Source organism: Myxocyprinus asiaticus, chromosome 31 (genome assembly GCF_019703515.2).
Source record: "Myxocyprinus asiaticus isolate MX2 ecotype Aquarium Trade chromosome 31, UBuf_Myxa_2, whole genome shotgun sequence".
In the NCBI taxonomy this organism is placed as follows: Eukaryota; Metazoa; Chordata; class Actinopteri; order Cypriniformes; family Catostomidae; genus Myxocyprinus; species Myxocyprinus asiaticus.
The window spans coordinates 34,542,257-34,555,838 of NC_059374.1; the positions used below are offsets into that span (position 1 = coordinate 34,542,257).

The window sequence follows — 13,582 nt, forward strand, 5'->3', positions numbered from 1 at the left end:
GTGTCCTGTGGAATGTAGAACAACTTCTGTCTTCTGAATGTTGATCTGGAGGCCAAAGGACTGATAAATGCTAGAGATTATGTTGAGAGCGTGCTGCATCGATTGTGGCGTATGAGTTACGACAGCGCAGTCATCTGCGTATTGCAGTTCGCATATCTGCCGTGTCAGGGTTTTACTGTGAGCCTGGAGCCGTCGGACATTGAAGAGATTTCCATCTAGGCGGTATTGGATATGAACACCCTCCGTGTTTCCAAGGGCGAGATGGAATAGGTGTGTGATGGCTGACAGCAGGAGGTTGAATAGAACAGGAGCCAAGACACAGCCCTGCTTGACCCCAACCTCTACGGCGAAAGGCTCTGATTGGAGGCCTCTGGCTTGCATTCCATCATGTAATTGGTGAAGGATGGGTGGCACTCCAAGTTGCAAAAGATATTTCCAGAGCATCTCTCAATTGATGATGTCAAATGCATTTGTGAGGTCAATAAAGGCCATGTAAAGGGGTTTCGGTGATGTTCTCTACTTTTCTCCTGTAGCTGCCTTATGACGAAGATCACGTCAGTGGTATTTCTGCCTTTCCTAAAGCCACACCGAGACTCTGGGAAAGTGTGTTCCGAAAGGTGGATCACTAGTCTGTTGAGTATGACCTTTGCCAGCACCTTTCCTGCAGCAGAAAGCAGGGAAATTTCCCGACTGTTCCCACATACGGCTCTGTCCCCCTTCTGCTTGTAAATGGTCATGATGTTGGAGTCTTTCCACTCTTGAGGAACAGTCTCTGACTGCCAGATACTTGTGATCAGTAAGTGAAGGTGACATGTGAGGAGGTAGCCTCTGCTCTTTAGAATCTCTGCAGGAATCCCATCAGGACCAGATCTTTTGTTGTTTTTCATAGTTCTGATGACTTGAAGGACTTCAGAGAACTGTGGCAGGGTACCAAGATGATACATTTGTGGTAGATCTGGTAGTTTATTTAGAGACTGTAAGTCAACTGGGTTTAAGTGGTTTAGAAGATTCTTGAAGTGTTCTACCCATTGGCCTAAATCTGGTGCCAGTCTTTCAAAAGGGGGTGCCAGCCACAATCTGCTGTGTGAACTGGAGCAACAGCGTGTTTTCTAGAACCATACAGGGTTTTTATGGCATCATAGAAACCCTGCATGTTGTTGCAATCTGCTAGTCCTTGTATTTCCCTTGCTTTGTTCATCCACCAATTGTCTTTCATCTCTCTGAGAGCCCTCTGGCTCACAGCTCTTGCCTCAGCAAAAGCAGATTTTAGTGTGGGTGATTAAGGGTTAGATAGGAGACTGTTATGGGTCTGGTGTTTTATTTGTAAAAGTGGGTGAATAGTGGGACAGTTGTTGTCAAACCAGTCCTGATGATGCTTCTTAGAGAAGCCGAGTGCTTCTGAGGCGACACTGTGAATGGCGGAGCTCAGGGCTGGCCAGTTTGTACAATCCTCCGTAACTTCATCCAGCCTGTTGGCGAGAAGACTGCTGAAGTTATCCCTAATGGAGGGGTTTATAAGGGCAGGTGAACTGTTTGTTTGGAGCTTTTTTGTGGAGACAGGGTTGAATATCCATACAGAACTTTGATCTGACCATCCGGTGATCGTTCCAGCACTCAGCTCCACACATGACTCAGGTGATAAGTATGTCACATCTGTCTTTTTGACGAATAATGATGTAGTCCAGAAGATGCCAATGTTTTGAACGGGGGTATTGCCAGGTGGAGTTTAGCTTGTTCCTCATCTGGAAGAAGGTGTTAGTGATTGCCAGTTGGTGCTCTGAACATAAGGAGAGGAGTCGGAAGCCATTGCTATTCATTTTCCCCACTCCATGCTGGTCCAGGACTTTGTTCCAGATTTGGTAGTCAGTTCCTACTCTGGCATTGAAATCTCCCATGATGATGAGCTTGTCTGCAGCTGGAGTTTCCTGTATAATGCAGTCAAGAGACCTGTAAAAGGTCTCTTTAACATCCTGTTCTGCATCTAGAGTTGGTGCATAGGCACTGATGATGGTAGCAAAGCGGCCCTTAGTTAGGGGAATGCGCCATGTCATTAATCTCTCATTGATGCCAATGGGAGTTTCAGGGATGTTCTTCAGTAAGTGCGTTTTTATGGCGAAGCCAACTCCGTGGATGTGATGTACCCCTTCAGGCATCCTTTTCCAGAAGAAGGTATAACCCGCACCAACTTCGGTCAGAGAGTTCTCTCCATGTAGACTGGTTTCACTGAGGGTAGCAATATCAATATTGTATTTCTTCAATTCGAGGGCCACAAGAACTGTTCTGCAGGGCCTCTCAGATGTTTCTGCTGTGTCCAGAAGAGTTTGGACATTCCATGCAGCGATAATTCTTATTAATTATTTATCTTGCACAGACACACACACACACACATACACAAACCAGAATTCCACTCACCTGATGTTTCTCAAGTCGTCAGCTGTAATCTAACAGGCATTTTAGTTTCTCTTATGGTACCTGCATGCTGCATTGCCTGGAGGGGACGTCACCTACTAGCATTTCTCTCTGTTGAGTAAGGGAATACCACTGTGTTTGTGCCTCAGAAAATTAGCTTGAGAGTGCCGAGTGATGGAGTGAGGCAAGTGATCCGCTACTCATTTGCAACAATCATTTCTCGTGTCTCTGTTCACATCACACACACAAACTCCCCCTCCCTTCCTCTGGTTGGGATCTATATGGTCATGTAACAGGCAGTGGTTCTAGGATACAATTCTGGAAGGCTATGCTGCATGGTAATGTACAGACCCATGTGGGCTTGATGAATTTAGAGGGTCATTCTCAAGAGCTTAATCACAGTAATGGTTGATGTATTTATCAAGACAGAGAGCTTTTGGATCTAGTAAAAAACACATTAATGCTGTAAATAAAAGTAACATTTTTGGTACACTCGTCTTGATTTTAGAATGCTTTTAACCATCCACACACAAAGAACTGAAAAGTCTATGCTGTAAGGCTTCATGGATTTTAATTTTTATTAAAAAAAAATTATTTTTGGCTATGGATGAATCTCACAAATTGGTGTTGGTAGATCTAATTTAAACCCAAAATAATATAAATTATATTTTTCATTCTGACTTTTTTTTTTTTTTTTTTAAGAATGCACTGGCAACTACTTACTACAGTGAATGTAGACTGGAGCTTTCATGCTTCAAAAAGGATGCCAAGGTACCATAAAGGTTGGGCCAATTCCTTTTTAGTGCTGCCAATTGGTGCAAGCATTCCAATGCTATAAGTCTGAACAGAAGTCACTGAGGTCTCGTCTAGCAACAGAATACCACATTTGTGAGCCTAACAGGACCCATTTCCCATTTCGATGAATGCTGCATGGAGGACAAGCCTGTTATTTTCATCATTTTATACTTTTTACAAAATCAAGTTTTTTAAATATTTTCTCTAATGCATTGCATTGTATTTTTTGGAATGCAGATTTTATATTGAATATTTGTAATATTGTCCAATATTGAATATTTGTAAATATTATGTTTATAAGTGTTACACAATACATTAAGCAAGGCAATTATGACTTTCAGAGCTTGTCATTGATGTTTTCACCATGTTGGCACTAAAAACATTAAATAAACATGAAATAATATTTTACACATTACTGGTAAAATCTGCTGCTGTGACTTTAATGAGCAGTAACATTTAAGTAACGTAGCAAATTCAGCACACCACCAGGGATCTGTTAGCGAGACATCCAACAAATTTGACAATAATTATTTACGCCACTTAAGCACACCACCTCATTTAATCCCAGGTGGGGAAGCAGCTGTTATGAAACAGTGAAATCGTGTTTTATGAAATTATGAAAAAGTGATAAACAAGACATCATGTTATACAGCTGCTGAATGAGTGTTTGACTAAGAAAATACTTAAAAGTTTTAAATTATTGTTGTATGATTAGTTCTATCCTCTCATGGGAGCTTGTTTGCATTATTTGTCTTGCTAATATTACACTGTAAGACATTAAAGAGTATATAATTTTATGATACACAATTATACACATATGAACACATCTGTGGGTTTAAATAGCAGAATATTTTTTTATTCTGTGGGTTTTCTTATTTAGTACTGTTGTTTTTATTTTTAATACACCCTGAACTAATCTTTAAAGACAGCTTTCTTAAAAACAGAATTAAAGAAAAGAGAATCAAAATTAATGGAACAGAATATAATATAATTAACAGAATAGTTAAAATAGAAATAGATTTACTGAAATCAAATAGAATTACATAGAATAGTCACAATGAATGTAATAGAACTGAACAGAGCTAGATAGAATAGAATTAGATAGAATTAAACAGATGTAATCAAATAGTTTGCATAGAATGAAATTAAATAGAATAAAAACAGAATTAATGAATTATAATTCAATTAAATTAATAGAATTTTATTTAATTATGCTTAATGCCATTCTATTTAATTATTTTGTATTCCATTTGTTTAATTATAATTCTGTTTAATTCTATTCTATTTAATTCTGTTAAAATTTGTATTTAATTTATCTGTCTTAAGAACTTTTTTCTTTACAAAATAGGCACTTTTCTTCATTTAAGTGTCAATGAAATTAGCTACCAATAATCATACGTTCGCTACTGAATATAAAGCCTTGTCCAGATCATTTAAGGGGTTCTGCCAGCAGTGGTTACTTGTAGAATTAAAGGAGATTAGACCACAGCTACCATTCAGTTTATTGGTTTATTCAGACTGTTACAAGTTGTTCTTAGAAAAAAAAAAAAAAGCAGATTCTGTTTTATACAGTAGTTTGAAACTTTAGACAAATGTCTTCAAAATAAATTGTGCTTCTGTCATATATTTCAGTTTTTAATCTACATCATGAACTACAAGTGCTTACTGTATGGCTGAAAACTTGAGCTTTCAGCTGGTAGTACCATTCTGAACACCAGGAGACATATAGTCTTTCTATGTCTTTAGTGTCTTAACATTCATTCGTACCATTTTAGTGCCTTTTGACTGCTAGACTAAAACAAAAATGTTTTCCCAAAATGTTTTAAACAAGTTACATTTGTATCAGTTTGTCAGAATCTTTAAGAAAAATTGTTTATGAGATTTTTCTAGTAATATGAGGGGGAAAATGTTCCCTGTATTGTGAGGTTGTTGTTTATGACAGCTGATGTTTTAGTTTTGTTTCTTCATCTTGTTAGTCAGCTGGTTCACACATTGCAGAATCCAGTAGACTGCAGATATTAACACAAATGCCTGTGAAAAACAAAAAGATGTTTAGGTTTAAATGTATATTAATTTTTTTTATTATTAATATTTATAGGCAAGTGCCAGTTTAAGAAACATGGTTCACAACATTGTTTAACATTTTATCAAGATACAGAGACAAGTAGTAGTTTCCAGAAGCAAAATGTTTTTTTTTTTTTTTTACATTTAACAATTACTCTAGATGCCTCAATAATAGCATTGCTGCTAATGGATGACAAATATGTGTATTAAGAAAGCTATGAATGAGTGGAATAAAGGTGATTTGCATAAAAAGAGAGATGTAAACATATTCAAAAATATAAACAGGTAAAACAATATCCAATATTTTAAGTTATGTGCACAATATCACCTGTGCACTAAACTGGCCTTTCATGAATTTCATAGATCAAAATATTTTCTTAAATAGAATTGTGTGAGACCTAAATGTCACATACCAGGAGAATACACCAAATAAATTAAGAATTAAAGTAAAAAAATCATGTGACCCAAGAATTTCCCATGATGCATTTGAATCATATTGTGGGGTTCACAGAAGCCATTGAGGAACCAAGCCAATAGTGAAATTCTGCCAAAACACTGTAATCGTAACTGCCCCTCCTTCCTTGTGTTCTAGACCATAAACTGCATCCGAGCTCTAAGCAGAGTCCAAAATCATATTCTTTCTATCAGAACTAACTCTCTGATGGGAAAGAATTACAATTTTCTCAGGAGCAGCACAGCTGTTTTCCTCTGAGAAAAGAGAGAGAAAAGAGCGGCCCTTAAAAACAGACAGAGAGGTGGAGAGAGAGAGAGAGAGAGATGAAAGGAAAAAAATATCCCAGTGCTTCCTGACCCTGTGCTACCTGAATCCACCCATCAAACCTTGGATATAGGAAAGAAAAAACATTTGATCTGTCTAATGTAATGTTTTTTGCCAATGCATTTTGTTCAAACTCTCAAATATATGAAATGACAGGACCCATAGGAGTGAAAATAATCAATGAGTTCTCAATTTTGTCCAAGATAACAATGAAATTAAAAGGAGAGCAAATTTACCCTTTTGCATAAGTTTCCTCCTTCTCAGATGTTTCTCCTTTAATTTCACTTGTGTCTCCTCTAAAGTTTCAGAAGAGTCTCAACAATGTCACAAACTGTGCTCAGATTGGTCAAGGTACCAAAGTCTGCACCCAAAAGTCAGACATTTGTCAATCAATCAATGTCCACATGAATTTTAAAGCTCTATATTCTTCCTTTAGATTGTGATTAAATATTTTCAAACCATGAACTTCATATGAGAGCCACACAGCACCACACAGGCATCTGAATCACACTATTAAAAATTAGTCATTTAGCTGATACTTTTATCCAAGCATTTTTACTACAAGGACGGTTCACATTGCAGATGTACTCAAGGGCAAAATGGTGATATATGGTTCATGGATTGTATCTTTTTAGGGTTAGAACCAACTACCTCTCAGTTACCAATCTAGAACTTTAACCGATAAGCTTCAACACACCCAATGCCATGACACATACAACACACCATAAGCCATACTGTACCTTAAAAGTATAAATAGTATCAGGGTTCCGACACCTTAAGAGCAATGAATTTCTTAATCCAATGGATTACTGGATAAGGATTTGTAAAAATAATTTTATACAGATTGCACTCATAATCAACCATTTCTAGCAATGAAATATTGTAGAGAGAAGCATTACTAGAAAAATTTAAATTCGCTACAGAAATGTCCCTGACTTTTTAAGATGTATTAATATCCATGACTTTCCAGGCCTGAAAATTACAATTTTAAAATTCCCTGATACCAGGTTTTCCATGACCATGGGAACTCTGAAAAATAAGTGTACTAATGTGAAATTCAAAATTTGGTTCCCACCATTCCACCATACAAGAACCACTATACTTTTAAGAAACACAGGCTTATCACACACACACACACACACACACACACACACACACAAAGATATGTAAAAAACATGTTAAGCAGTTAGACAACTTGTGTGTGACTCTGTGAGCTGAGGTGGTAATAGTGACCCATTACTGAAAACCCCTTCTGCTTTTGGCAGCCAAATGAGCTTTGGTTCTTTGAAATGAAACTGAGAGATCCAAGCCTGGCTCAGTCCAGCTCTGAGCACTTTGATGCAGGATTGAAGGGCGTTGTGGGGGCTGCGAATGACTCTCACTGGACTTTCTGTAAATCAGTTCAATGGTATTCCAGAGACCAGGGTGAAGATGGATGGGGCTCCTGGGACTTTGTAAGGAACATTCAGTGCACCTTGGCAGCCAACTTAGCAACCCAAAGCCACGGAAATCTCAAGAACACATTCATGGGCAGGAATCTTTTACTACTGCAAGTTGCCATCTTCCCCTATTTTGTTACTATTTCACATTTAGGGCTTTTCCACCATCGGGCTGAAGGGTTCAGAGCAGAGTGAGGAACAGTTCCAATAGCATTTTCTCCTTATCGTGGTTTGGCACAGTACGATAACAAACCATTCTCAGCACAGATTTCTCAGCACGGTTAGCTAATCGTTCTCAATCATGCTAGTCAAATGGCTTTAGAATGCAGCGACTCACGATTGGCCTCTTGTCAAAAGACCAATTTTCTAAACAAATCACCTGAAATACTCGCTAATAATCTCCTTATCAGTATAATTCAGGTTCCTAAAGCTGGAATATGTGATCATCAATAGCAAACTCACTCCAATGTTTCCGTAACGAGGACTGTTCGGCCCGATGGTGGATATTGACAATATTGATAGTGGACCCTTTTCACACGTCAGCATTCGTGAAGCGGAAGTCGTCATAGTTGGGTAAATGCAACTATGGCCGCTGCTTATGTGTATGTGTTTTCACAGTCCTTAAAAGTTTTGCCTGGATTTAAGTTTGGAGACACTGACTGCATCGTCCATCAACAGTTAAATCTGAACTCAGCAAAGGTTACAAGTTGTTTTTTGAGGGCTATCTGCACGAATACAAAGGTAAGTAGATAAAAATAAATTATTATTGAGAGGTTAGCGTTATATCAACAGGCACATATTTATGTATTAAAGGAACGATCTACAAATCTGTCGCCATAAATTGCAAAAATGCAAAAAAGAGGGCACAGTTAACAAATCAGTGAGTTGTACTTAGTGAAACTAATACCTGACGTGGGGCAACGCAGGATGTGAACGAGTAGAGAGACCCATGTCCCGCTCCTTTCGACTTCTAACCATGTCAAACATACACTCTCGTGTCGGTTGTGATGTGTAATCATTCCAATGAAACTGTGATGGTACAGCTTAGATTTCAAAGTGTTTCACAATTCCACCTGTGAGCGACTACTGTATGTCCTCACCTTGAAAATACTGTCCACAGACGAAAGTGCTTCCCCGTTTAATAATGAAGTTATCTTCTTTGACGTTTAATTGCCTGAACCTACCGAGCTCGTACAAAGTTCAGCATCTTTTGGAAATTCATGGAAACACAAATCCGGACATTTTCTTTTAGAATTTGTGGAAATAGCAACACTGTAGTGGCACTGGTTATTACTTTTTTCCGATTTCCGCCATAGTTTACCCAAGATTCCGTATGCGGAAGTGTGAAAAGGGTCCATAATTTGATTAAACTAATGTCATAAATTCTATTTAACTATATTGAATTTAATTCTATATACATTTTATTCAATGTAATTCAATTGAATTCAATTCTATTCAATTCCACTTAATTCTATTGGATGTAATTCTATTCAGTTCTATTCAATTTAATTCCATTCAAATCCACTCAATTTGATCGAATACAATTCTATTCAGTTTAATTCTATTAGATTTCATTCTAGTCAGATCTATGTAATTATTTTGTATTCAGTGGTGGGCCGTGCATTTTAAGTCTAGGCCTTCAGTGTGATTCATGCCATTAAGAAAACACAGTTTCACAATGAATAAGACACCCTATGCCTTTGGGCATCATACATTATGTCGCAGCTAACTAGTAATACCAACATACATTTTAAAAACACGTCCACGCACGAAAGCCAGAACTTGAAATGACACTTAATGCTCAAGCAAGTCTAATTTGAAATGCAGCATAACTGTTTTGTGAAATGAACGTCTCCCAAACAGATATTCAAAAATCATAATTTTTCATATGAATCTACCAAGGAGGTTTATAATACCTGGGAAAATCTAATAATATTTGCGATTTAAATATTGCTTGCAATAAATTTCGTTTCATCAGGGTACACGGTTATGCTGCGTTCCATTCAAGTTGGGATTCCTACTTGATATCTCTGACCATAAATGCATTCCATTCCCAGATATTCAGAACTGCAACGCTCCCGTTAGCTTAGCAGGGGTTTGACTCTCATTAGAGATGTTTCCTAGCAACCCAACTGATAAACAATGCTGCAGCGCTAGCATTTGTGCTTCAGGTGTACGATTATCAAAAGAGATTATAATGTTTTATACACCTGTTTCTGCAGCAGGTGTTTGTTAAACAAGTTTTAATATCATGTAATGTGGAAACGAACTCATTTATCGATATTACTTAATAAAGTGAATGTTTATCACTTACTTTGTATATCTCCCTGAGTGTCGACATGTTTGTGTAACATCATGCACCTGCATCTCGGCAAAATCGGAGTTGAGAATTTCTGCACGAGCCTACAATTTGTAATTCTGACTTCATGATGCATTCCATTGCACTTTTCCTAGTAAGAAGTTGGAAAATCTGACTTTCCGAGTTGAATGGGATGCAGCACTACTTTTCAAAACTTGATCCGACACTGAATGCTCAAGCAGCTTAATTTACACTTAGAAAACTCCTGATGTTGCTATAACAATGCAAAAAGCACTTACCAATTTGCTAGAAGTGAAAATCAGTCCTCCTTTCCTGTTTAATAAATTAAGCAATCACACAGTCATGCAGAACATCTTGTGTTTTTAAATCCATAAGGATCTCTTTCTCAACTGCAGTAACAGCAGTGATGACAGCCGACTCGTCAGACAGCTTGATCTTACGCTCTTTGCTTTCAAATTACGTACATCACTTAAAGCATGATTGCATCACTCAAGGCCAGCTAGAAGGCCTCGATCAGGACATATCCTAAAGATCACACCCACCAAGAACAAATAAGTCAATCTGACTGGCTGATGAATCTGACAATCTGACTTTAGTTGCCCATTCATTTGCACTGTTGAGGGATTCTGAAGAAATTCTGAAGGCCTGACGGTGTGGAGCTCAAACTCACGCGCTGCTTCAGGCATGCGATTAGTGAAACAGTTGTCACGCTTTGCTTGTAAGCATCAAGGAATAAATTCTGGATAAACTTTTCGTTTTTCTCTATTTGTTTGTAGATTAATTAAGAGTGGAAAGCGATTGAAAATACATAGGCAAAAAGGTGACTGAGAATGAAAGGATGAAATATATTTATTTATTTGGCATGTTAGGCCAGCAGAGAAGGCTTTGCTGGCCCTGAGAATTCGCCACTGTTTGTATTCAATACTATCGTATGTACACTGGCGGCCAAAAGTTTGGAATAATGTACAGATTTTGCTGTTTCGGAAGGAAACTGGTACTTTAATTCACCAAAGTGGCATTCAACTGATCACAAAGTATAGTCAGGACATTACTGATGTAAAAAACAGCACCATCACTATTTGAAAAAATGTCATTTTTGATCAAATCTAGACAGGCCACATTTCCAGCAGCCATGACTGCAACACCTTATCCTTAAGTAATCATGCTAAATTGCTAATTTGGACCTAGAAAATCACTTGCCATTATATCAAACACTACTGAAAGCTATTTGGTTCATTAAATGAAGCTTAACATTGTGTTTGTTTTTGAGTTGCCACAGTATGCAATAGACTGGCATGTCTTAAGGTCAATATTAGGTCAGAAATGGCAAAAAAAAAAAAAAAAAAAAGAAACAGCTTTCTCTAGAAACCCAATAGTCAATCATTGTTTTGAGGAATGAAGGCTATACAATGCTTGAAATTGCCAAAAAACTGAAGATTTCATACAAAGGTGTACACTACAGTCTTCAAAGACAAAGGATAACTGGCTCTAAAAAGGACAGAAAGAGATGTGGAAGGCCAGATGTACAACTAAACAAGAGGATAAGTACATCAGAGTCTCCAGTTTGAAATATAGATGCCTCACATGTCCTCAGCTGATGGCTTCATTGAATTCTACCCACTCAACACCAGTTTCATGTACAACAGTAAAGAGAAGACTCAGGGGTGCAGGCCTAATGGGAAGAATTGCAAATAAAAAGCCACTTTTGAAACAGAAAAGCAAAAAGAAAAGGTTAGAGTGAGCAAAGAAACACAGACATTGAACAACAGATAATTGGAAAAGAGTGTTATGGATCTTAACCCTATTGGGCTTTTGTGGGATCAGCTAGACTGTAAGGTGTGTGAGAAGTGCCAGACAAGACAGCCACATCTATGGCAAGTGCTACAGGAAGTGTGGGGTGAAATGTAACCTGAGTATCTGGACAAACTGACAGCTAGAATGCAAGGATCTGCAAAGCTGTCATTGCTGCACGTGGAGGATTTTTTGATGAGAACTTTATGAAGTAGTTTAAGAAGTTCTCAACATTTTCTTCAAATTGTAATAGTAATTTTGCACATTATTAATGTCCTGACTATAAATTGTGATCAGTTGAATGCCACTTTGGTGAATAAAAGTACCAATTTCTTTCCATAAGAGCAAAATCTGTACATTATTCCAAACTTTTGGCCACTAGTGTAATTCTATTAAATTCCATTCCATTCAACTTTAATCCAATTTTATTGGATTTAATTCTATTCAGTTCTATTGGATTAATTCTATTCAAGTCCACTCAATTCTATTGGATGCCATTCTATTCAATTCATTTGAAATCTATTGGATTTAATTACATTCAGATCTACTATGTTATTCTATTGTATACAATTATATCGAATGTAATTCTACTCAATTAAATTGGACTTAACTCTGTTTTAACTCTATTCACAACTGTAAATTCTATTTTGTTTTGTTGTATTTAATTCTATTCAGTTCTACTTAACTGTATCTAATTATATTGGATTTATTTCTACTGGATGTAATTCTATTAAATTATATTGTATTTAATTATGCTTAAGTTCACTCAGTTCTACTGGATGTAGTTCTATTTAATTCCATTTAATTCTACTGGATTCTACAGATCTATGTAATTCTACGGGATTCAATTCTGTTGGGTGTAATTCTATCCGATTTTACTGTATTTTACAGTATTCTATCTGACTTTATTCTATTAAATTTTACTTAATTGTATTGGCTTTAATTCTATTGGATTTATTATATTACATTTTATTTAATTTTGTTGGATTGAATTCCATTTAGTTCTATTAAATTCTATTGGATGTATTTCTATTCAGTTCCATTCATTTCCATTTAATTCTCTTGGGTGTTTTAGTGGATTTAATTAGATTCAAGCTCACACACTTCTATTGGCTGTAATTCTATTCACACCCACTTAATTATATTGGATGCAATTCTATTCAATTCCATTTAATTTTATTGGATTTTATTTTATTCAATTCTAGTGGACTTATTTTCTATTGGATTTAATTCTAGTGAGTTCTCTTGGATTTTATTATATTCAAATCTACTGGATTTGAGTCTATTCAATTCTGTTTAGTTTAATATTTATTTTTATTGAATGTAATTCTATTTATTATATTCAATTCTAATGGATTTAATTCTGTTTAATTAAGTTTTTTTGGATTTAATGATATTGGAAGTAGAGACACTTCGTGATCACCGAATTGAGATGAGGGCTGCGTAGAGAAAGTGGCACAAGTCAAAAGACCCTGCTGACCTGTGTAAGTATTAATCACTTCTCTCCTCTTTTTCCACTAGAGTTTCTGCTGCTAAAATTGATTATTACCATAACAAGACCAGTAACACTTCAGATTCCTGTAAACTATTTTCAACTTTCTCATCTCGTCTCTATCCTCCTCCACCACATCCTACTAATTCTCTGACTGCTGATGACTTTGCCACATTTTTTATTGACAAGGTAGTGAGCATAAACAGCCAGTTCTCTATAACTAACACCCACAGCTACTCTTTTCCTCTTTCTTTCCTCTCTCCGAGACTGAGGTCTCCAATGTGCTTCTTTCTAACCGTCCTACCACCTGTCCACTTGACCCAATCCCCTCCCATCTTTTGCAAGCTGCCTTTCCATCGATTTTACCTACACTCACACACATTATCAACATATCTCTTACAACTGGAAACTTTCCCAATACATTCAAGCAGGCTCGAGTAACCCCACTGCTTAAAAACCAACACATAACCCCACAGTAGATGATAACTACAGAC

General features: G+C 36.9%; 1 protein-coding gene across 1 annotated transcript in view; it reads right to left on the reverse strand.

Annotated features, from left to right (window-relative positions):
* Positions 1 to 4,688: 4,688 nt before the first annotated feature.
* LOC127421870 (alkylglycerol monooxygenase) overlaps positions 4,689 to 13,582 on the reverse strand; it is a 57,152-nt gene continuing 48,258 nt past the window's right edge. The window contains exon 13 of the mRNA XM_051665054.1: positions 4,689 to 5,235. Coding sequence (XP_051521014.1) covers positions 5,155 to 5,235 — 81 coding nt within the window. The 3' untranslated portion in view covers positions 4,689 to 5,154. The remainder of the gene's footprint in view (positions 5,236 to 13,582) is intronic.